The sequence below is a fragment of the Diabrotica undecimpunctata genome, chromosome 2, assembly GCF_040954645.1.
Source record: "Diabrotica undecimpunctata isolate CICGRU chromosome 2, icDiaUnde3, whole genome shotgun sequence".
NCBI classification, from domain to species: Eukaryota; Metazoa; Arthropoda; class Insecta; order Coleoptera; family Chrysomelidae; genus Diabrotica; species Diabrotica undecimpunctata.
Genome location: NC_092804.1, coordinates 75,503,014 through 75,527,925, shown reverse-complemented (window position 1 = coordinate 75,527,925; position 24,912 = coordinate 75,503,014). Strand labels below are relative to the sequence as shown.

Sequence of the window (24,912 nt, the reverse complement as noted above, 5' to 3'; positions counted from 1 at the left end):
GGGCCATGATTACTAAAGAGCAGCTAGTGTTAAAAACTTGCAAAAAGTGAAAGAGAAAAAAAGAGAAACAAGGAGAAACTCACAACTGGCCAAGAGTAGAGGATGTAGTCATAGTAAATAGTATAGAAATTTAAGTAAAGATAGTCAAATTATTAATTCAGCATTTCAAGCAAAATTTACTATTTTTGGAACAAACTGTATATATACATACATTACCACAAACAGTAAAAATATTTATCCTAATATTATTAAATAATAAAAATATTATGAGATATCATTAAGTATAGATTTCTACCAGCAAGAGGTAATTAATTAGTTCTAAAAGATATCAAAGGAAAAAAAATTTTAAAAAAAAAGTATTTGAAATTAAGTCATTACAAAAAAACCAGAATCGATACGAAAACTAATGAGTTAAATTTAAACTATGAAATGACACATATTTGTGTATTAAAAATTGTTAGCGATAAAAATATGCAAAATACTATAAAAGTAAATTTCCACTTCCTGCATCCTGACTAAGAAAAGCGCGAGAAAAAATAAACAGGATTTAGCTGGTTGGGCGCCATTTTGTAACGTCTTAATCTTATTAAGACCAGGGCGTTAAGCAACACCGCACTGCTGGAAGAAACGAGGGGAGAAATTCTTCGAATATCCCTAAGGATAATCAAGAGAAAAACGCCCACCGTTCCATCCATTAGAATGGTGCTCTGTCCGACTGCTCAGCCCTGGGTTCGTTTCCTGTTCATTATCTCCCCACCCAATCCCAGAAAGGTACAGAAAATAAAAAAAACTCATAGTAAAGGTATATTTATTTATTAAATAAAAATAAACAGAATTCAAATTATTAGGAATGAGAAACAAAAATAAATTTTTAAACCGAGGCTCAAAGATTCTGCCGGTTGCCGGTATAAAATAATTAAATATATTAAAAAGTACTCATCTTTAGTTCGTTCTGAAGGAGTCGTTCAGTTCTCCAGGAAGGGTTCTGATCCCTGTTAAAGTTAGCTGCTGTCGGGGGTTGTTGGTCTAGATAACAGCATTCACTTATATCCCCAGGTTGGTAAATGAGTTTCAAATTATATCCTGATGCATCAGTCGATTTAAGGTAGTATGGGTGGTTGCTGATTGTTCCCCAAGGTAGTGTGGTTGGAAATCTGGAGAAGAAATCGAACAAGTCAGGCAATTCAAATACTTGGGATGTTTGCTGAATGAGGGTTGGGACCCCGAGAATGAAATAAAGAGCAGAGTTGAACAAGCCAGAAATGCTTTTTTGAGGCTTCGTAAGTTTCTGACTGATCGCAAATTGGACTTCAACCTCCGATACAAGATGCTTAAGTGTTACGTGTGGCCTGTTCTCCTGTACGGAATGGAAGCATGGACGTTAAAGGCCAGTTCCATTAACAAACTTGAAGTGTTCGAAATGTGGTGCCTGCGTCGAATGCTCAGAATATCATGGACGGACAGGGTCAGAAATGAGGAAGTACTCAGAAGAGCGGGCTTACAGGATAGGGAACTTTTTAATTATGTAAAAAGTAAGAAGACTGCATACTTGGGGCACATTATACGAGGAGAACGATACACTTTTCAGCAACTGATACTCGAAGGGAAAATAGAGGGTAGGAGAGGTCTCGGACGTAAAAAAATGTCATGGCTGCACAATATTCGACAATGGACAGGAATCCACAGCTATGAAATGCTTCGCAATGCTGCTAAAAACAGAATTATTTAATCCAGAATATTTAACATCTCACCTGACAAGACGATGTACGGTGGACGCCTACGCAGAAATGCATGGCACCTTAAGAAGAAGAAGAAGTGTGGTTGACTGTTGTTTGCTTCCCAAGGTAGTATGGTTGGCTATTGCTTGCTCGCCATGGTAGTGTTGTTGGCTATTTCTTGCTCCCACGGTAGTGGCTGTGTGTAGGGCCAAGACACTAACCAATTTGTGTGACTAGAGTTTCATTAAGAATGATTGTATTGAAATGATTGAAAAAAGCGAATAAAAATTTGTATTGGCTTATATAGAGTGGACCGGCTAATAAAAATATTTATAATTTAGTAAGGTCGCTTTGCAATAATATAGTACAGGGTACAAGTACCAAGCGGAGCTTGATGTCACGTTCAATTGGTTGATTGAAACGTTACAAGATATGGTCGAAAAGAAGGTGTTGTTGAAATGAAATATGGGAAAATTAACAATATGTAATATCCGAGAAGGAGTAATTATTAATATGTAGTATGAAACTTGTCCAAGAAGAAGAAAATAATTATGATCGCTATCTGTAGAAAAGATTATTAACACAATCACGTCTTTAATGATTTATTTTTTGACAAGTTGTAATCAATCTAATTTTTGATATTAGGATCGTAAATTATTCATATTTGTAATATTTAGAGTGCTTGCCAAACAATGAATTCGTCGTAAAAAGTTTTATCTATAAATAGTAGTAACAGTCACCATTCTGCTTTGATCTGAAATGATTTTCTTTCCTAATTTGGCATTAAAGTCTCGATTAGTAATATTAATAAAAAATTCTGTTCTCTTTATAAAATTGTTTATATTGTCTTCGTCATATTGAAGCACAACTTGTACGATTGTCTAATGCGTTCTTTTTATTTCAACTAAACCGTATGCCACCCGATCTGATATATATTTTGTAGTTGTTACATGTTGAACCAGTCTTTAATTTATAATAAATCCTACTCCGTTGTAGCTGTTACTATCACTACCCTTAATGTTAAGTTGATTTCTGATACAGTTTTTGCTTTTTGTTTTTTTTTTGTTAAAGGTTTTTTTCTCGCCTTTCCTTTCCTTTTTTTATGTTAGGCCCATTTTATACTAGATAATTCTTCTTTGAATTCATGACCTTTATGTCATATATATCTACTCCTCTAGGGTCTCATGACTTTAGTTCTTATATTCGGCATTATACGTGGGGTGGGTTTAACAGATATATTATCACGCTTATCACTTGGCGAGTTGGCGAAGCTGAAGATAAAAAGTAATAAAGACAAACAGTAGCAAGTCATGAAGTATACTATCTTCTATTGGATCTGTAAACACTACACACTACCCCTTGTAGAATCAAATTTACCAATAAATAGTTATGTTATATTACATTTTTTAAAATATTCTTAAAACAAATATTTTACGGACTCCCATTTTATGAAATTTTATTATTCAGTTCTTTAATAAATTTAGTAAACCTCAATTATGTAATAAGCTTTTTAGATACATTGTAGTCAAGTTCCTTAACCCGATTATCTATAACCTTTTGTAAGGATTTTTGTAAACTTGAACGGATTTTTAAAGAAAATTTAACTAGGTTAGTCTTTATAGATGTTTCCTAATAAAAGAAAAAAGGAATTTCAATTATCTGTCGTCTTGTTCCAGGATGCTGTTTTGTGACGTTCTTCACAAGAAAAGCTGCCCTACTGGCTCAAGATGCTCTGCATAATGTGAAGACTTTAAATGGGGTAAGTAAAATACGTTTTCTGTTCTTTATTCAATTTATTTAAATTTTGTATGTAAAGTTTGAACAACGAAGATATAAGATAAATAATTTGTTTGTTTATTTTTAAATATGTATTAATAACTTTTATATATTTTGATCAATATTTGAAATTAAATAATTTTATTATTTAAATAACATTCAGTTATTAAATATTAATCAACTGATAGTTCTTTTTAATTATACAAAAATAAATAAAATTTATTTTTCTGATATTTATGTGTAAAATAATAATTTTGGGGGAAAAAGCATAATTGAAATTGCGGTTTCATTTATTTTATAATTTTAATTGTGATGTTTTTTAATTTTATTAGTAAATAGCGTGTAGAGCCTCACCAAACCCAATATATAGCTTGACCTGCACGATTCATACTCAATATAAAGTTTTTTACACTTAACACTGCCATCCATTTATCTCTTGTTAAGTTAACCCATAGACATATAATTCTAATAGTCTGAGCGATGCAATACAGCTCCATTTCCCCCGTGCAACAAAAAAAAATTGACGCAAATCAGTGCCAACATCTCTTTCTAGTGTTCCGGGTTTATTGACAATGTGACAATGTGACTGAATGATCAATGGGAAGGCCTTTCACCTACTTTAATATCTTTTTTGCAATCTTGGTCGAACTCTTGAGTGCGGGATATTCCCATCGTGCGTTCGACTGCTAATTTTAAAGCTTCCTTGCAGTTTTTTTTTAATTTCTGTGCTTGACTGGTCGACTGTCCAGGTTTGTTCTATGGTTTCTTTTAAATGTGACTAGAACTGTTTCTCTATGTTTTCATTATTTAGCACATGCAAATTTAATATCATTTGTCTAGTGCTTCTTTCTTTTTTGGTATTGGAAATTCTTTGTCCAAACTTGTCTCCTATCAGGAAGTAGTTTGTATCAATATTTGCGCCTTTGCAACATTTTACGTTTATTAGGTTGGTTTGTAAAGTGCCTTCTATCAATTATAACGTAGTCAATTTGGTTTTTGGTGTTTTTATTTGGTGATATTTAAATTAATTTATTAATAATCTTTGGTTTAAATTATATGCTTCCCACAAGCATGTTTTTGGCAACTGCATACTAATAAGTAGTAACCCATTGTCATTAGTAACAACGTAAATGCTGTGTTTACCAATATAATCTTGGTAGCATATTTCGTTTCATATATGGGCGTTCAGGTCTGCACTGATTATTTTAGTATCATTTTTGGCACAGTTATCATGTGCACTTTTAATTTCAAAGATACATAACCGAGCATTTATGACTTTAAAACCAATGACATAATTTTGTTTTCTTTGGGGAACTGGGAACGCATTCTTTTTATGTGATAGTAATATTAAGAACTATGTAATTTTAGTAAATTTTTATTGTTATTGTTATTTTTTTTTACTTTTTGTAAGCTTTGTCCATAAAATTGTACAATTTTCAGTGATAATAAAGCATATCTATATTCTATTATGCATAATGCCGGTTACTAACCATCGAATTTGTTCTGAAGCTATTTTCTTGTGGCATTTTAAATGAATTACTATTTAAATGGGAATAAGCCACAATTAAAGGTTAAAATACGTTTATTGACGTTTCAATTTCCACTTCGGAAATCGTTCTCAAAATACAAACATTAGTAAATTAAACAAATTTTGTTTAATTTACTAATGTTTGTATTTTGAGAACGATTTCCGAAGTGGAAATCGAAACGTCAATAAACGTATTTTAACCTTTAATTGTGGCTTATTCCCATTTAACGGAATATGGTTTATTACGTAAACCATTATTTAACGTAATGGTTTACGTACTCTGTTTTCGCGAGGTTAATATCTAGACCAGCCTTGGTATATTCTTCTTGTAGTTTCTTCATCATGTAGCTGAGGTCGTCTTGGTCTTGTGCAATCACTACTTGATCACCTGCAAAGCTTAACGTATATAGGTATTTGTTCTGCACCGGTACTCTCATGCCTTCGCATTTTCTTTTCCATGTAGTCAAGACTTTCTCTAAGTATATTTTAAATAGGGTTGGAGTGTGGAACAATCCTACACGAGCCCTTTTGTTGTAGTGAAGTCTCCTATGATTCTTGTTCAAATTTTAATGGACACTTTATTTTCTTTTTACAGAGATTTTATAGCTTCTATGAGTTCCGTCTGTATTTCTAATTTGTAAATTGCCTCCCATAGTTCTGACCTTGGTACACAGTCATACGCCTTTCTCAGGTCCACAAATGCCAAATGTATATCCCCATTTTTTGGTTTTTTTTTCAACAGTTGTTTCAGTGTGTATATGTGGGCTATGCATGACCTCCCTGTTGTGAAGCCTGCCTGATTCTCCCCGATTTTACCTTTTATCGCTTGCTCTATCTTTTCTCACCGTATCTTCCCATATACTCTTCGTATTGATGATATTACGGTTATTTTTCTGTAGTTTTCGCGTCGTTTTCTATCCCTTTCTGAAATATAGATGTCATAATATATGCCTCTGTCCATTCCTTTGGAAGCTGCTCTCCATTTATGGCTCTCTGACATATCAATTTTATTATCCAGTGTAATTTTTTTGATCCGTATTTTATAAGCTCGGGTTAGATGCTTCCAGGCCCTGGTGCTTTCTTATTTTTGATTGCGTTTATGGCCGTTCCCATCTGTTATTTCTATTTCTTGTTGTGGGGATCTGCTTCGTCTTCGCCTGTTTTCTTTTCCAATGAATTGTGGTCTTTGTTCTGGTAATATTTTCTTGACTTGAGATTTAGTAAAAATAAGTTTTTACCTGGAGGGCCAGGGACACTTCGGTTAGGGTTACTATAACATGGTCTAGATTTAAGGCGCTGGACGCTCGCTTACACCCATCTTTTCGTCGGTAGGATTTGCTAGTGGCATTTACAGGTATAGACTTATACAGGGCATTATTAGACATTTATTGATAGATAGATAGTATCTCTAAGACCTATCACACTAGCCGTTCACTCTCCTCCTTTCTCATCCGGGCTTGGGATTGGCAATGGCGAAGTTGTTGCCATGCTATCACAAAAATCAAATTATAATCTTAAAAATATTTAAAAAGAAGTGCATAAAAAATACCAAAGAATACTCTGTTATTACCTCATGTTTTTTTCCATTCGATCTTGTATGGAGCTGACGAAAAATATTTGCCAATATTTTGGAGTATTGTTTTGACTTATAGGATATGTATTGATTATTTATTATTATCGTTCTAATATTCTCTATCGATAAATCCAAACCACATTTTGGCAGTTCTTTTGGTGTGCCCCCAGGTTCCGCTGCTTTTTCATTTTGCATACGTCTCAGAACTGTTTCCATGATTAATTGAATAATGATTTTTATATCTTCAGAGTTTTCATAATGATTAATTTTAGTTACATTAAATTCTTTATTTTTTGTTACATTTTGTATCCGTTAGAGAGTAATTCGAAAATGAAATAAAAAAGATACATAAAAAACAAGACCGCCTGGTCTATCCAAATAAACTAAACTGAAAACTATTTTAAAAATATTACTTTAAAGACAACAGCAAAGCGGATACTGCGATTTAACCCTGAACTACTATCGTGGGGTCAAATTTGACCCCAGGTCTTGAAATTTCGTGCGCCACTGGTAGACAGTTTGGCAAGCGACTTTGTTATTCCATGTATTCTCCCAATTAAGTACGTAGTTTAGCATGCGGCTTAGTATCAAACGAACAGTGGTATAGTGCACACGTGCTGCTGAGGTCAGATTTGACCCAACCTTAGTAGTTACGTTAATATTATTTAAGATAATACAATAAAATGGCTTTAAAAATTAGAGGAAAAACGGTGACAAGTGATAATGTTTTTGACTTTCTCGAATCTCTGAAGGAGACAACCAAGAATATTGACACTCTAATAACAGTAATACTGACAGTAAAACTGAACACTCGGACTACGACACAAATTTAGAAATTGACGTAAGTGACTTATCAAGCAACGAATGTGAAACAGCATCTAATAATAAAACAAATTTTTGCTATGTACGAAACAGATATAAGTGAACATTATTACACATCTTCCTGGATCGGGGACTGCCTTAGAAACAAGACCATCCATTTATATAAGTTTATTGAAATAAAATTTAAGTTAACAAATTTTCTCTTTTTTATATACACATGCATTTATCAAAAATAAAAAAAAATAAATATATTTATATATTTTATCTTGTTTAGAGGATTTTAAAATCCGGGTCATCTATGACCCCAAGATAGTAGTTATGTAGGTGTAAATTGTTTATGGTAGTTCAGAGAGTTAAGATAATCAGGGAATCTCAGTTGTTGTTAAGAATAAAATAAAACTTTTAGGTAGACATGCATCAAAAACGAATGTGGGTATATACTGAACTCCTCGCTTATACTTACAGTCACAGTGATAACAACAATAGTTTACCTTGTTGTATATAGATTAACCACTGTTAGTAGGATTGAATAGAATAAGAAAAGTTATGATAATTGACGGTAAGAAGATATATGTAGGACTGAGCCGATATACGTAGGAATCAACGCTCACACGAATAGGTTTAAGTACATTTGAAGATTCACCTTGATAAATATATCGAGTATCGAGTATAAATATATACTTCTTAACCGAGTAGAAAACAAGAAATTAGAAGCATATGCTAATTAGAAAATATATCATCACTTAAAAGCGGTTACAGATTAGTCACATTATTATATAAAAGAAACCTCAATAGATATCAGTGATTTTGAAGTACCTATAAATGCGAAAAATATTTGGAAATCTCCGTAACATGAAAGCGGTTTTCAGAAGACATAGCAAAACTTAAGTCTTGGTAATGTAAGGAAAGTGTGAAAATATTTATTAATATAATTAGCAAAAGAAAATATGGATAGAATTAAAAATTATTCACCAATGTTTTGCTAATTACCTTGAAATACTCAAAACATTAGTTACCAACTGTAGTTTACTAATGTTATACCGGCAACTGCATTAATTGATCCATAAGAACTGTCTGCACCGACCATTTAATCACAAACCGCACTCGTATCGACAATGACCTTTTACTACTAACTAACCCTTGACATCGTTAGCGGCCATATTTACCGCTAAACCGCTAGCCAATTTGTCATCGACACTCTGCGATTTTACCAACAACACACCTACTCTCCAAACCTTCCACTCGAGCCTTCGAATTATTATCGCCAGCAAACTTTGACAGTTCATTAGCAGACGCGTCATTTACATTTATCACTGTGCATATATATCCGTATATCCGAGAAAGCAATATTCGTTGTTAGATAGAAGCTCGAAATAAAAAGCTTTTGTTTTTATAAACAACCAATTAATCATATATTGAATTTTTACAAAAGAATCTTTTTGTATCGGGAAGTATTATCAGACACGTATACTTATAACAAAATGGGAACACGAAAAGGGACATTTGTTTCACCAAAAAAGCTTTCAGCTAATTATTATATTAATGATTTTTATTAAAAAATTTTTAGCATTTTAGTCCGGAATATCTAATGTTTTCCTCATAAATGCACGTTGAAAGTTTAAATTTTCACGTTAATCTTCCGTCGTAGTTCCTGCGATCTTGCCAACATGATCAAAGTGTTTCAAAATATACATTTTAGTATTTACAAACTGAAAAATTTCACTTTATCTGTCATGGTTGAATGTGCGTTTGTGTACGGTTGACGAAGAGTTACTATTTGTAAACCTAACGTCACAAAGTAACAAAATTTAAAGAATAATTCAAATTAGCCGATTATTCAGAAAGTTTGCATAAAAATCGTGATGAATTCCATACTTTATCGATGGATAAAATAAAAAGTAATTAAAACTTACTGCTGGAACAAAATTGTATTTAGAGTTAAGAATAAAATTTTAAGGCAAATAAAACAACACCTTACAGACAGTAGATTAAGTTATCTATATGGACAAAACATATATTCATATATTAACTATTTTGTAACGAAGTAACGAAAGACCAACGGTTAGTTATTGTTCCTGCTTGTTTATGTACTATTGTTGTTAATGATAACGCACTATACCACAATGTACAACCTGAAAAAATCTGCCACCTCTCCGTCACCTCGAAAAGATGAAATAAAACAGTGGTTATGAAGACAAACAATATTTCTAGATGAATTCTATTTGTATAATAAATTAAAGTGCATAAGCCGATGTTGAAAATATGTTTTGGGTTACCACCTGATCACTCGGATCTTGATTAAATTGATTTTATTTGGGTGTTACTTTAACAATATTTTGGAAGTAAGACCATCACCATCACCTTTTTTATTGTCCGATGTTAAAAACATTAGCAATAAGGGAAAACTATACAGTGATTGACCAGTTAAGAAGGTCATTGCATTTAATTTAATTATTGTAAATAAATTTTCACTTACAGATATCTTAATATTATTTTTTAGCTTCTTGAGGTTATTCTTAAAGGATTTAAAAAAATAAATGTGCCATTTAAATCGATGTTTGCATTTGTAATTTTAAACATATTGTTATTTGTAATATATTCAAAGATTGGCCATTTACTTTCAATTATTGGCCAGTTGAATACAAGTGGCATAAGCAAGTCATATTATTAAAACAATAGGTAGATACCTAGCTGTACTATACATAGAATTAATTTATTTTTAATAATAAAACAAAAAAAGAATAAAAACAATTATTTCAAAGATTTACGGTCTTACAATTTTACAAAGGACTAATTTTTATAATTCATAAATTTTATATTATTTATGTTCGGGTGCACTCGTAGCACATAGGAATACCTTTGCTTGAATATATAATAACTTTCGTACAAATGAAACAAAGTTTTTCGATAACTATTGGATTATAAGGAAAGTCATTCTGTTGAGGTTCATTATCACTTTCAGAGCTGCTGAATACTCTTCTTAAGTGACGCTAAGGTATTTTTGTATTATTTATTAATCAGCTTGTCCCTGCTCCATTATCTGCTTTTCGAACATCTCCCTTTGTGTTTTTTGAGTTTTTAGATTGAGTTTAATTTTTGTTTTATATCACGTTATCGTTTTCTTGGTTTCCTGTTTTTAAATTTTTTCTCCAATTTTTTTTTTTGTAGCTTTTTCGTTTTGCTTGGATAATTTTTCTATTTTACGTGCCTATTTTCTTTCCTGTTCTTGTTTTTCAATCGTCAATTTCACCACCTGAATTCTTTCCCATCCTGAACTAGTTAAAATAAACATTAATATTTGGCTATTCTTTTTTCCTTTTCTTTATAGTGTTTTAGACCAAATCACCAAATCTAGAATGCTTTTATTATTTCACTAGAAGTGATTCTTCCTTTTGTAATATATCACTTGTCTGTACAGTTTCTTTTAAAGGCTGAGGTTCATTTTTATTCTCTTCTATAAGTAATTTTGCTACAGATTTATTCTGTGTTACATTTTCTTGTAATATATCATTTTGCTTTATAGTTTCTTGTAAAGGCTAAATTTCTTTTTCATTTTCTTGCATAAGAATTTCTTCTACATATCCCTAATGTACTACATATTCTTGTAATGTTTTACCTGTCTCCATATTTTCTTTAAAATGCATGTCACTTAATGAATGTTGGTTGTTTTTTGTCTCTTCATTTACATCTAGTCCAGACAGTAAATTTTCGTCGAATTTTATTTCCATATTTTCTATTTCTCTGTCAACTCATATTGATTTCTAGGTGTTCTGAATCGTCACGAATTTGCGTATGCAAATGGTTATTGCTCTTTTCAAACTCTATATAATTTATACACTAATACAAACTCATCATGACTTGCTTCGTCGAACTGATCAATTTTTTTAAATATTGCTATTCTCTCTTCGCCAACTATTTTTTTAAATTGATTTAAACAGATAAACGAAATATAGTATGAAATTTTTTTCATCACTTGCGTATTATTATTTGCAAAGATTTTAGTCCCTCTTTTTAATCCCACACATTTGGTAAAGTTTATACCTGATGCGTTCCATGGATATAATCCACTTGCCTGACACAAATTTTTTATAGTTTTTAGCTTTTGCTTAGTTTTCTATGACATCTCTCAGTACTGGTGCAAATTTTTCTTTAGTCAGTATTTCACGGGAATTTTTTCTTCTAAAATCTAACACTGCTTTTTTCCAACCGTTTTTAAACGGTTAGAATGCAGCAACATCTGCTGGTTGCATTAACCGCGTTGCATTAGGATACAGGATATGGCTACAAAACATTAACACTATATTTGTAAAATAAGTAAACTTTTATCCAACCGTTATCACTATGTCTGATTTCCCATGAAGAACGCACTGAATTAATCATAGAACTGGGGAGTCTTTAGCAGGGATAAATAAGCGTCGTCTCAGTTACTTGACCGGATGCAAAAAAGGTAAACATCACGGTGATACTTTTGCCTGACCAGAATCTACCTCATAAACATTCTCTACTCCACGAGTAAGGATAACTTTAAAATTTGTTGGGCATAGATAAAAACATGTTTCATTCACATTCAAAATTCTATTGGAGTCTTGCAAAATTTAATCTAGATTTTTAATTTTTAAATATTCATCAAAATCATCAAAAAATTATTTACGAACATCTTCTTCTGAAACAACTGAACTGGCCAAAGAAACTGCTTTTGGTGTTCGAGGCGTTAAAATTTCAAGACGCTTAAGAAAACCTCGATACCAGCCTTCTCCTGAAAAATTTTCGTTAACTGGATTTTTACTTGGACTTGAATTTAAAAATTCTTAACAGAAGCTTAAATAGCTACTATCCTAACAGGAAATCCTTTCTTGTCATTTGTCAATATCCATTCTTCTAAAATAGCTTCCTCCTGACTGGTCAAAATACAACTTGGTCCCAAAGTAATCTTATTAGTAAACTTATTGCTTTTTCTAAACTGAAGAGTTTGACGTGGTACTTTAAACGACTGAGAAGCTTTTCTTTGCGACATCACATTGTCGATGGCCTTAAGCGCAAGCAAAACATATTCAGCATATTTTTTTTTCGTATTGTGTACCCTCTTTTTTTCGAGCATCTACAAAAAAAAAATCTATGTACCAGTGTGCCAATCACTAAACACCCAATATTATCAACAAAATGTATGTTTACAGTTAATGGCCATGTAAAAAAATTACATTCAGTGATTGGCATAGATTAATCAAAAGGGAGCACATTCATGCAAAAATTGATTCAAATTTACTCATTTTAAACATAATAGAATAACTTAAGATGATAAATTTTATGTAACAAAAATTACCTTCTAAAACATCCTTCTTTCCAATACGATTCTTAAGTATTTTTGCTAAAAAATGTCGATATTCAGCACACCATCTGATAGATCTGTCGCTAATTTTTTAAGGTAAGGTAGTACAATAAACTGAAGTTAGATGCTATTTGTACAGGGTTGCCACTGTCATAAAAAATATCAGTAGTCAGTATATTATACTATAATCTTAAAATAATGTAAAACAATCTACAAGGTGCCAATAGCTGATAGTGGCCAATCACTACATAGTTTACCCAAATTTTTCTCAAATAATTTTTTAACAATAAAATGACACAATTTCTACCAACATGCTTCCAAATTAAAACAAGAAAAAAGATTTTTGATCTAGTACCACTAATAGATATTGTACTAGATCAAATTAGTATCAATCTTAAAAATTAAATTTTAGATGACGATTTTGGAGTTAGTTCTCAGACTGATAAATTTGAAGATAGTGACTTATAGAAATCAATTATAATTCTTATTATTGCATTTACTAAATAAACTCAATTGATTAAATTGTGATAGTATATTAGAGATATGTTTTATAATGATCTTATTGAATAGATAGATAGTCTTATTAGATAATTATTTCAAAATTTATTTTAGTTTTTTCATAATAAAGTTTCAAAAATTGTTTACCAGATAAATTCTGTATAACTTCTTGTTTATAAAGATGTAAAGTACAAGCTTTAAAAAAGATTTAAAGTAATATATGATATGGTAGATGAAATTTTACAACAAATTCCTGTCAGTTTAAGGAATTCCAACCTAAACACGATATATAATCAAGTTTTGATTTTAATTTAAGACGTGTATTACGTCATGTGCAACAGTTTTTTAGTCAAGTTAGAAATATCATTGCCAAATTGTGAATTTAGAGACGCTTTTATTCGAGAGTTGGAACCTAACAGTGAATATAATCGAGATGCCTTGAACCAATTAGTTCGAAAAAATAAAATAGTGTACGATTAGTAAATAAAACTGACTGACTTCAAATGAGTAAGTTATATTGCTAAACGAGCTTTTTGGTTAAGAGTTTTCCAAAAAATTGCTAACTATCGTTATATTATTAGTAATTATATTAATAGTTTGTACCTAAGGATCATTGTTAACCACAAAAATAACAATTGGTTGAGTGAACAAACAATTTTATCAACAAATAACAAGGATATATATGATCTTAATCTCTTAAAATAAAGTCATTAGTCCACTGCATTCCTTTATATATAAACCTAGAGCTAAGATTATTATTGTTACAGGAATTAATATAGAAATACAGGAAAGAAATACTGGATATGAGTGATTGTCGATATAGGAATAAAACAAGTGCGAAAGCTAGACAAAAAGTCAAAGAAGTGTTTCTTTAACATCCCGGCCAACCTTCTGACTGCAACCCTAATAAACTGGTTGTTATATATATATATATATATATATATATATATATATATATATATATATATATATATATATATATCTTACTATAAACGATACTTACGGGATATTTTAAGGATAAGGATAATCTCATTTTGAGAATTCCGATGATACCAACCGCAATGCCATTCAAATTTAAGTAACCAAATTTATTATCCGATTCGTCTCGCAGTCGCCATGACCATAAACAAATCACAGGGCCAATTATTGAATGTTTGTGAAAGGAATATAGGAAATAATTGTTTCTCTTGGTCGACTGTAAATACACTCAGGTGCAAAAAAATCGATCCATGGGTAATATTTGCTGAAAAAAGAAAACGTTTGAAGATATTAGTTTTAAATCAGGTATATATGTAAAAGTATATGTTAGATTAAAATAATTTTTACAGATTATCCAAAAAAATCATTTATTTATAGAGACCTACGCCAAAACTCAAAAATACAATAGTATTCAAAACTTTCTGAAATTAAGAAAAACATTGATAATAAATCAATATCTAGTGTTTCCCCCTTGGGCCCTTATAACAGCCTGTACACGTCTAGGCATTGAGGTAATTAACCTCTGGATATCAAATTGATCCAATTGGTCTCATATTTCTTGAAGAGCCGCTGTAAGTTCAGCCAAGTTGTTTGGACGGGGTACTCGTGCTCGAAGACGTCTTCCCATCATATCCCATAGGTGTTCTATGAGATTAAGATCGGGACTGCAGGCTGGCCAGTTCATAATTCACACTTCCCACCTCCTCTATTATATTGGTTGACGATTCTAGCACGGTGAGGACGCGCGTTGTCGTCCATAAAAATAAAATTAGGTCCAATGAAAGGAGCAAAAGGTACCACATGCTGATCTAAAATACTTGTTATGTATCTTGCAGCAGTCATAGAACCTCTATCTACAATAACTAAATCAGTATGGGCTTCTGAACTGATACCAGACCAAACCATAACAGAGCCCCCCCAATAACTTATTATTTCCGCAATATTACATTGAAAATACCGCTCTCCGTGTCTTCTTCAAACTCTTTTTCGGCCATCTGGTGACCTTAGATAAAATCTAGACTCATCTGAGAAAATACATTGCCCCAATCTGCATCACTCCAGTTTTCATGTTTTCTTGCAAAAGCAAGGCGAGCTCTGCGATGTTCTATGGATAGTATTGGAGATAGGGCTGGCCTTCTGGATAATAAATTACCTTCTACAAGTCGTCGAAAAACTGTCCATCTGCTTACATCCACATTTCTCACTTCGCTCAGACGATTTGCCAGTTCAACTGAAGTTAGGTGCCGATTTTTCAAACATGATGAGACCAGAAATCGATCATCTCCTTCGGATGTTACCCTTCTACGACCTGATCCTGGTCTTCTTGTGAAGTTACCAGTGTCGCTAAAACGCCGAACTGCTCTTTGAACCGAAGATCGACTAACACTCAACATTTCAGCTGCATAATATTGGCTACGACCATCTTGAACTAAAGTCACCGCCCTTGCAGCATCTGTTGGAGTTAGAGACATTTAGGAAGGATAATTAAATAAAAATATAACACGTTTTGAAAATAAAATCACTACACTAGTAGGGTTGTTAAATTAAAAACATTCATTAATTAACAACATTCAATAAATATCTACTTGCTTTAGACCCTTTTTGACAAAAAACCTGAAATACCAATTTGTTTTAAGAAATATAAAAAGTAATATTAAAAATATTATTTTATTTCTCGTATACGAGGGTACACCTAAATTTACATACGTAATTTAATGTCTCTAACATTATATAACTTCAAATAAATAAGAAATAAGGAATGGATCGATTTTTTTGCACCTGAGTGTAGTATGTTGACGTGTAAACAAACCATCCACTTTTTATTATTTTTGTGCCTGGAAACACAGCGAAAAATATATTATATTACAAAGTTCTTCAATGACACTAATTGATTTGAGTACAACCCATTCAGCAATTGGTTACTTTGTTTCCATGTAAATTAGCTTATTTTTTAACTTTTATTGAACATAATTAATTTGATCTTAATATAAAAACCTTAATATAAAAAAGCGCAGATAATAATTTAATATAATAAGGCCGAAGTTCGCTGGGTCACCTAGTAGTATATAGATAAATATTAGTGCCCATATTAAAAAAGAGTTAGAAATACGTTATTTGCATTTATCTAAGGTTTACCTCCTTAGATAATTACCTCCCTATTTAATGTAATTGTTTAAAAAAATAAAATTATCTTCTAAAAATTTTAGTGAATGTTGTCAAGGGAGAATTTAATTAAGGATTAACATACATATCAAAGTTTTACGAGCGCCCATCATCGTTGTTTGACTTAATAAAACCCCACACATTTTATTACTAATAGTTCAGAGTTCCAGCCAAATTTTAATAAAATTTGTATAACCAGCTGAGTTAATTATGAGACGTAAATTTTCGGTATACGATTTTATATACGCTCAACAAAAACGGAAAATTTTCCTAGCTCTGAATTAGCATTGCAACGCACCTTCAATTCAATTTTAAACTAAAATCGGCTTCACTGTTTTACTCCTACAAAAAAATACGTTTTTATTTTTAAATAAAACTGGATTTACTTGTGATTTCCAAAATGTAATATGCGCGTGGCTTTCTCGAAGTAGAATTCTTTGAAAATTAATTTGACGAATCACATGCTACTACTATTTTATTACATTTATTTAAAGATTTTAACATGGAACATTTGTGGCAGTTTTGTGTATACTACATTTAGTAATTTAAAGATTTGACCAGCGCTGATTATCTTTAAGGTACTACTCCTAACAAAGTTGTCATTTTAGTTGGGAAAATAAGTCTTTATCGTCAAATTCATGTAGCTGTTACTACATTTAAGTACATAAAATTTATAATAAACAACAATAAAAAATAATACCGTAGTATAAACTAATCAAGTAAAATGGAATGAGTTCAGTAGATGTTTACTTAAATAAAAAATATTAGTAACTAACCAAATTCGATGAAACTGATCTCTGATATAAAACTGGTAGTGAAAAAGTTGGTCACTTAAAAGAGTTCACCCTATTATTTGGTAATATTCATTGAAATTTGTTAAAATGCTAAAAATGCTAAAACAGGTCCATTTTTCTTCCAAAGAGTACATCTTATAACGATAAAGATATGTGTCATTTGTCAACCCTCTCCCTTCTAGTACCACAAATGTTTAATTTTAAATGGACTATGTACCATGTGTCGCACATCATTAGAGAGGTATTTTTCTTTAGATTTCAGACATCTATGTTTTTTTTCCATATTACCTACATTCTGGTAAAACTTTTTCCGTATTGTCAAAAACTACAGTAGAATGAAATTTGCAACATTAATAGAACACTTTATTAATTATAACGTAAAGAAAAAGAAACTAAATTATAAACTAAAAAATTAATAATTCTAAATAGTTTATTCATCAGTTATAACTGTTAATAAAATTTTTAAGATGTTATCCACCAACGTCCATCAAATTACTGTAAGAAAATTACGATGAACAGTTTGAAACATTTTAGGGATTACTAGACTACATGGAATGGGATTATAGATCTTGCTTTTAAAAACCCTATAAGAACAAGTATAGGAGAGTTTAATCGGAGGATCTTGCTAGTCATTTAATAAAACCGCTTCATCTAATTCATTACCTACGAAATGTTTATTAAGATATCGACTTAGGTTTAAGCTATAAAGTGAAAGTGAGTCTCGTTAAAAAAACAAATCATTTGAGTGCATATCTGCTATTATTTTTAATTATATCTGTCCATCCTTATAAATTCCTGTACATACGTTTAATTTCAATAGCAGTTGAGTGTTTTTCGTGGAAAACTGTAGAATTTTCATCAGCGCAATAAGGACAATTGTGTCGATTTACAGTGCAATTTAGAAAAAAGAAATCCGAAAAATAAATATTAAATAGAAAATTTAGATAACTATTCATTTTTTTAGTCATAATCTCACAAAACTGTTGTTGCTTATATGGTTCACCTTCATTTATGTTTTGTACCAAGTTTATTTTTTAGGGATGAACTTTATAATATTAAAATGATTTTCGGCAGTAGCTCGTGAAAAACAAGTTTCGTCAGCTATTTTTTAGTACTTGTACAGCTGGAAGTAGATTTTAGATTACCATGACACAATATTTCGCCATTTTCCTTGCACACTTTTCATTTTCAACAAGTATGGAAATAGTTTAAACCCGTTCTGTGATACACCATTCAAAATAACTAAACATTTTGCAAATTTCTTTTAATATAGTTTTTGACGTAACAATTAAAATGTTGACACAAAACACAAAAATTGACACTAGTACAATTGCTGTACAACATTTTAGCATTCGATTTGGAAAAGTGTCAGAAAAGTTTGTAAAGACAATTGATGGTGATTACATAAAAATTGCATTTTGTGCATAAGGAAAATGCATTTCCAAAGTACATAGATAATAAAAAAAAGGAACTCAGAAAATATCGACAAGAATGAGTTCAATTTTGTTAATCCGGGGGTTTTGAGATCGCTGAATACGAATATGATAACGGGAATGTTCCTCGAGTCACCCGGTGCTCATAATGGACCTCGTCTCCTGGAGTATGTTGATTTCATTTTATATTAGTCAAAAGTCATTACTTATTGGTTTTCGAGATCACAGAACACGAATATAATAACGGAGATGGTCCTCTAGCTACCTGGTTCCCAATGTGAAACTAGTCTGTTGAGGTTTTATGTTATTGTTATTCGAAATTAATCGAAAGTCATTATTCATATGTTTTTGAGGTCGCTGAACACGAATGTTATGACAGCCATAGTTTTCGAGCTACCTCCTGGAGGATGGACCTCCTCTCCTAGAGTTTAATGTTATTTTTATTCAGTATCAGTCCAAAGTCATTGAGGGTTTTATGGTCATTAAACAAATATAGATACAGATACTTTGGAGATCATTGCCGCCGTATTATTTATGTTCAGTAACTGCAAAACCCTCGAGTAATAACTTTTGCTGATTTTGAATAAAAATAATATAAAATTTCAGAAGATGGATCTCATAGTGAGCTCCAGGTAGCTTTAAGATCATCGCTGTTATAAAATTTTTATTTATCGACCTCGAAAACTCTCGGTTTTTGAACAAATAATTGAAATAACAAATGGGAGTAAATCAATTAATATTTTGTTGATGCATCTTGGTGGGTAACACACTTTTAGACACACTCTTAAAGCGAGCCCAGGACACAAGTTATGCCTGGGCTCGATTCTGACTAGGTGGTCGACTTTTTCATGAGGTATCTTAATACATGCCTTAAGTACCTCCTACTGAAATGGATAAATATGGAAATATCGGGTTTTAGGACTGAATGTTGACTCCAGCTTATTCAATAACTTCAATGGTAACTCTCACAATGTGTGGCGTTGCGTTATCCTGCTGAAAAATTGGATATTGGAGCCTCTTAAGATAGGGTATAAGTCGAGGTTCTAGAATTTCTATTACCTATCGCTGAGCTTTTATGTTCTCTCTGACGAAGATTAGATTTAAACATAAACCATAAGCGATGAAATTCCACATTATAGCCACCCCAACAGTGCCCTCATGTCGTACGACAAAAACTGTGGATTTCGTCTCTCCTTACATCGTCTTTTTATCCTGACTTGCTTAACATGCCAATTGTTCTCTGCGCCATTTAGATTACGTAGATGTTAAGGGAAAAGAGGTAAGACCCAGTCTGGTCGAAATAAAAATATGCCAAAAATGAATTATACTTTCATGTTCTGCAAACCATTGGTTTGCAATAGATCCGATAGTGGAGAAGCGGTCTTTTAAAGCAACCATAAGCGACGATGACGATCTTTTGATCTTGTGCCCCTTGATCTTGGTGGTCGGCCTTCTGGACGCCAAGGCCGATAACAGCATTCGCATTTTCGTACTCTAAGCATTGTAAGCGAAATAAAAGCTAGGAAACGCATACAACTAAATTTTGTCGATACTAAACTTAAAAAATAAAAGTTTTATTGGTTAGCGAATTAAGAACAAAAAACTAATAAAAAACGAAAACCTAAACTAATATTGCCTAACATGTTTGTCACGGTAAGCATGTATATTAAATTTTATTATCAATCGATAATGCCTTTTTATTTCCCATTAGAAAAAAATAATACATTTTCTTTTAGAGACATTTGTTCTCTTTGACACATACCATCATAAGGGTTGGCAAAAAAGTATTATTCTCTTATATACAAAAAATTACAATCATTATATTCAAGGCTCATTCTATCTAACAAGGTCATTAGAATTAAGAAAAAATAAATTAAATACAAACATTTACCCAAAAAAGTATCACACCTTCCCTTTCCTTTGTGTTACGCATTGAGCAAAACCTTCCTTCATCATTTCTGCCAGGTCGATCATTCAAATATAGAACTCCACATCGTAATTTGAACAACCATCGAATGTCCCCAAAATTTTCCATTTTTAGTTGATAATGCATGTTTACATCTTCTTCCAGCAGTTCTTTACAAAATCCACAAAAATTTGATTCGAGTGCCCTATTCTCAGCCTGACATTGTATCTCCTCCTTCTTTTATTTTATTATATTCTCAATTATACTTGGCCAGCTATCTCTACATTTATACTCACACCTTACCTCAATACCAAATTTTTCTCCCATGCTCATTCGATCTTTCCACCAGCCACACCTTGCTCTCAAATCAAATTTTATTTAATAAAACAAACTATACTGTGTTCAGATTTCTATAACACTTTGTATAAATTATCAAAATAACTTTTATTTATATATTTTAATAATTTGTTTTATACTTTTTTGGGGGTAATATACATCTCTGTATATTATTGGAGATAAATAATTTTCATAATTTAATTTTCGAGATGAGGTTTGTTCTATTTGGTGTATGTCGTCAATGTAATTAGAAACGTTAAGAAAACTGTACTAAAAGCAGCTTTTTTCTCTAATGATGAGTTATGTATGTAGTGGTTAGTTGTACAAGCTTATTCAACATCAGTTTATCGTTAACCGCCACTTTAGCTATAAATTTCTTACTTAAGATGTATCTGCCTAATTTAAGTGGAGACTCATTAAGCTCTCATTCCATTACCAATATAGGTGTACTACGAAGATAACCAGTGCTTAACCTAACTGCTTTATTTTTTATACTTTCGATTTTTTGGAGTACAGCGTTTGATGCTGAGCCATAAAATAATTTGCAATTATTTTTACATCGTTTATTATATCGATCGTTATGGTTCAGCATTTCGGAATGTACTGGACCATTGATACTAACTACATGCTAGAATATTCTTTAGTCAATTAACACAGTATCTTAACATTTTAGACTGTAAAGTTTCGACTATTGGACCAAATTATAGGGTAAATCAATTTTAAACAATAAAAAATTAATTTGGGTTTTCAGTACTCAGTACTTTGTTTAACATATAGTCAATATGGACTTAGTCAACCTTTAGCTTCATAATTATTGTAATTTTGTATGCACTACTTGGCAGCTCACATGTTTTTCTGCTAAAAATATGAAAGCTCCAAAGCTCTGCTTACATTCTAACACTACACCATCAAAGTAGGCTTTGTCTGTGACACGTGGCTTAAAACTGTCGTTTCGAGTGTTGGGTGATAGATTGGAAAAGACTAGAGTAACGATTAGGGAGGGGCATTCGCTGGTGATATTTTGAATGAGAGGTAATTCCAGTAATTTCGAAAATGATATGGTCGATTGAATAGCGAGGATTTAAAGGGGGTGCAATACGGGAAGCTTAAAACTATTAATTACGGTCTTTTGATAATCAATAAATTTCTACCAGAGGAATATGAGTATCTCCTTCTCTAATGTTCTAAAAACACTTAACAAATAGCTTTAACTATAAAATACTAATGCACTTTAATTATTACTATTTATTATAATTCTGCATTACAGTTTGTATTTTAGAACCATTTAAAAGCATATTTGTGTATTCTTATTATTCCTTCATAAGATAATAGGTCTTTCCAGGGAATCGTGAGTATTCTTTTATATTGTCACATTTCAAACTCCTTTTTTATAATTTTTATATGAATCCGTACAGGCGTCATTCAACGGTCCAAAATGATGAAGTTATATACTTTTTTTACGTTTTTTTTATATTTGTTATCTGCTCTGTGTCTTAATTCCTATTTACGTATATAGTTCCTCTTATTTTTACCTAGATCTATACAAGTAATGGGTGCATTGAAGTGGTTTTTCGATACCAGTTTATGTAATTCGTATTTTATTTTTTGTGAAAACCTTGGTAGATTAAAAGTATGACGTTACAGTTGTATAAATGAAATTTATTTTCGTTTTGTTAATATAATATATGCTAGTTCATTGTTTTTTGTCCACAAGAAGTATCTTTTGATCACCGGTAATTACTTTGTATTTCTTTGTCTATCAATTATATATATATATATATATATATATATATATACATATATATAATATATATATATATATATATATACATATATATATAATATATATATAATATATATATATATATATACATATATATAATATATATATAATATATATATATATATATATATATATATATATATATATATAAGTTCATGGACAAAAATATCGAATATTTTGGAATTTTTCAATTCTTTTTGTGTACTCACTATTATTTCAAAATAACTTTAGATTACTGATTTTACTCATACAGTAGGCTGATATACTCAATTGGTTTGAAATATTTTGACGTTTATTTAGCATTTAGTGTTATTCGTGCATTTTATCATAAAAAACCTTCTTCACGTAACGGAAAAAAAAGGTAAAAAATCATAGTAATTAGGTTATTTTTGTTTAATCTATTAAGTTTAAATAAATATTGTTTTGATTCAACTAAGTTTAAAACAAATATGCCACCAATTCGACACTGCGATGAAGCCAAAGCAGCACATATTGTAATTTTGTACAAGGAAGAGTATACACAAAAAAATATCGCGTGGCGTCTCAGGAGAAGTCAATAAACAGTTTCGAATATTTTGAAAAGGTACCATGAGACAGGCAATTTTGTATTAAGGCCTAATCAGGGACGTCCAAAGTGCACAACCGCAATTGATGACCATTTTTTGGTTCTTAATTCTACAAGAAATCTCTCAGTGATATCGATGCACCTCAGAAATGAGCTACTAAATGTCAGACAAGTTAATGTGAGTTTAAAAACAGTTAGACGAAGATTAAAAGAAGCCTAGACGTCCTGCAAAAGTTCCACGTCTTTTCCGAAATCATAAAGCTCGTCGTTTAAAATTTGCAAGAAGACATATTCATTGAAATATCGACAACTGGAAAAATGTTCTTTTCACTGATGAGACCAGAATCATATTATATAAGCCAGATGGTCAAAACCATGTCTACAGAAGAGTTGTGAACGATTCGCCACCTGCAATCTTACCCAGATCGTTAGTTTTGGAGGTAGTGGCATTAAGCTTTGGGGAGATATTAGTTGGGATGGACGCACCGCAATTGTGGAAGTGATTAGACGAATGACTGGTGACACTTACGTTCAAAATATCCTGCAAGATTATGTTTTCCATATGTTGGTTACATTGGATATGGCAGATTCATGTTAATGCACGATAATGCTCGACGACATGCTGCTGCCATAGTAAATCTTGATGAGATCAAATTTCAAAGATTGCATTGGCCATCATTTAGTCCGGATTTAAATCCAATAGAGCACATGTGGGATCAGCTAAAACGCCGCATGCGACAAATAAATCCCATTCCAAATACGATACAGCAGCTTCGGCTTGCTGCAGAGGATGAATGGAATACTATCTCTCAAGGGTATGTAAAAAATGTCCAAGACTTATTTAAGCAATTTAAGTTAGCATTTAAGTTTAGAGTAAAAAAAACAGCTAGCGGTAAACATTATTTTTTTTTGCAAATTCCTCCTCATAAAAATTTAAAATTTTTCATTAAACATTGTTAAAATAAATTATTTTTTACAATAAACGACTTGATTGACCAGAATTTATTTTCAAAAAAAAATTAGAAAATTCCAAAATATTCGATATTTTTGTCCATGAGTTCATATATATATATATATATATATATATATATATATATATATATATATATATATATATATATATATATATATATATATATATATATATATATGTGTATATATATATACTGTTCCAAAATAGGTCAAAAAATAAAATAAATTTTTGTATACAAAATACCACGAGAACATAAATGTTCTATTTCGCAGAAGAGTGGATTTTTATAGTGATTTAGTTTCGAAGAAAAATTTATGTACTATGAGAAGTTACTATATACTGTTTAAAATCTTAAAAATAATTATGCACAGGCTTTTATGTAAAATATCTGAGAAATTAAGGATTAATAAACAAAACGTTTTGTTTTGTATCAAATAAGAATTTCAAATTAATGACTTTTGTATTATTTTCTTCGAAGGTAATGGTATGAACCAGGCGTTATTTTTACAAATACGGATTTGCCTGTAAACACAAAATAAATGTTATTCAGATTATCTTCTATAGGAGGAATGAATGTGTATGATTGGATATGGGAAAAGAGGAAAGGAGAATAGATAGTCGATGTTAAAATTGAACGAGAAAATTTCGAGCATTGCGTTTTTATTACCTAGAATGAGCACTGCAGTTTGACAACAGTGTGTTAAAAGTTGTGTTGTTTGGTGAGTTGAGTTGGTGATTGC

At 31.3% G+C, this 24,912-nt stretch overlaps 1 protein-coding gene across 6 annotated transcripts in view; it reads left to right on the top strand.

Moving 5' to 3' along the window:
• Nucleotides 1–24,912, top strand: part of bru1 (bruno 1) — a 971,893-nt gene that overhangs the window by 519,986 nt on the left and 426,995 nt on the right. For all 6 annotated transcript variants that reach the window (XR_011950072.1, XM_072523112.1, XM_072523110.1 and 3 more), the window contains one exon: nucleotides 3,395–3,477. Coding sequence is in view for 5 of the 6 variants with exons in the window: in XM_072523112.1 (XP_072379213.1) it covers nucleotides 3,395–3,477 (83 nt within the window). In the remaining variant the exon portion in view is untranslated. The remainder of the gene's footprint in view (nucleotides 1–3,394; nucleotides 3,478–24,912) is intronic.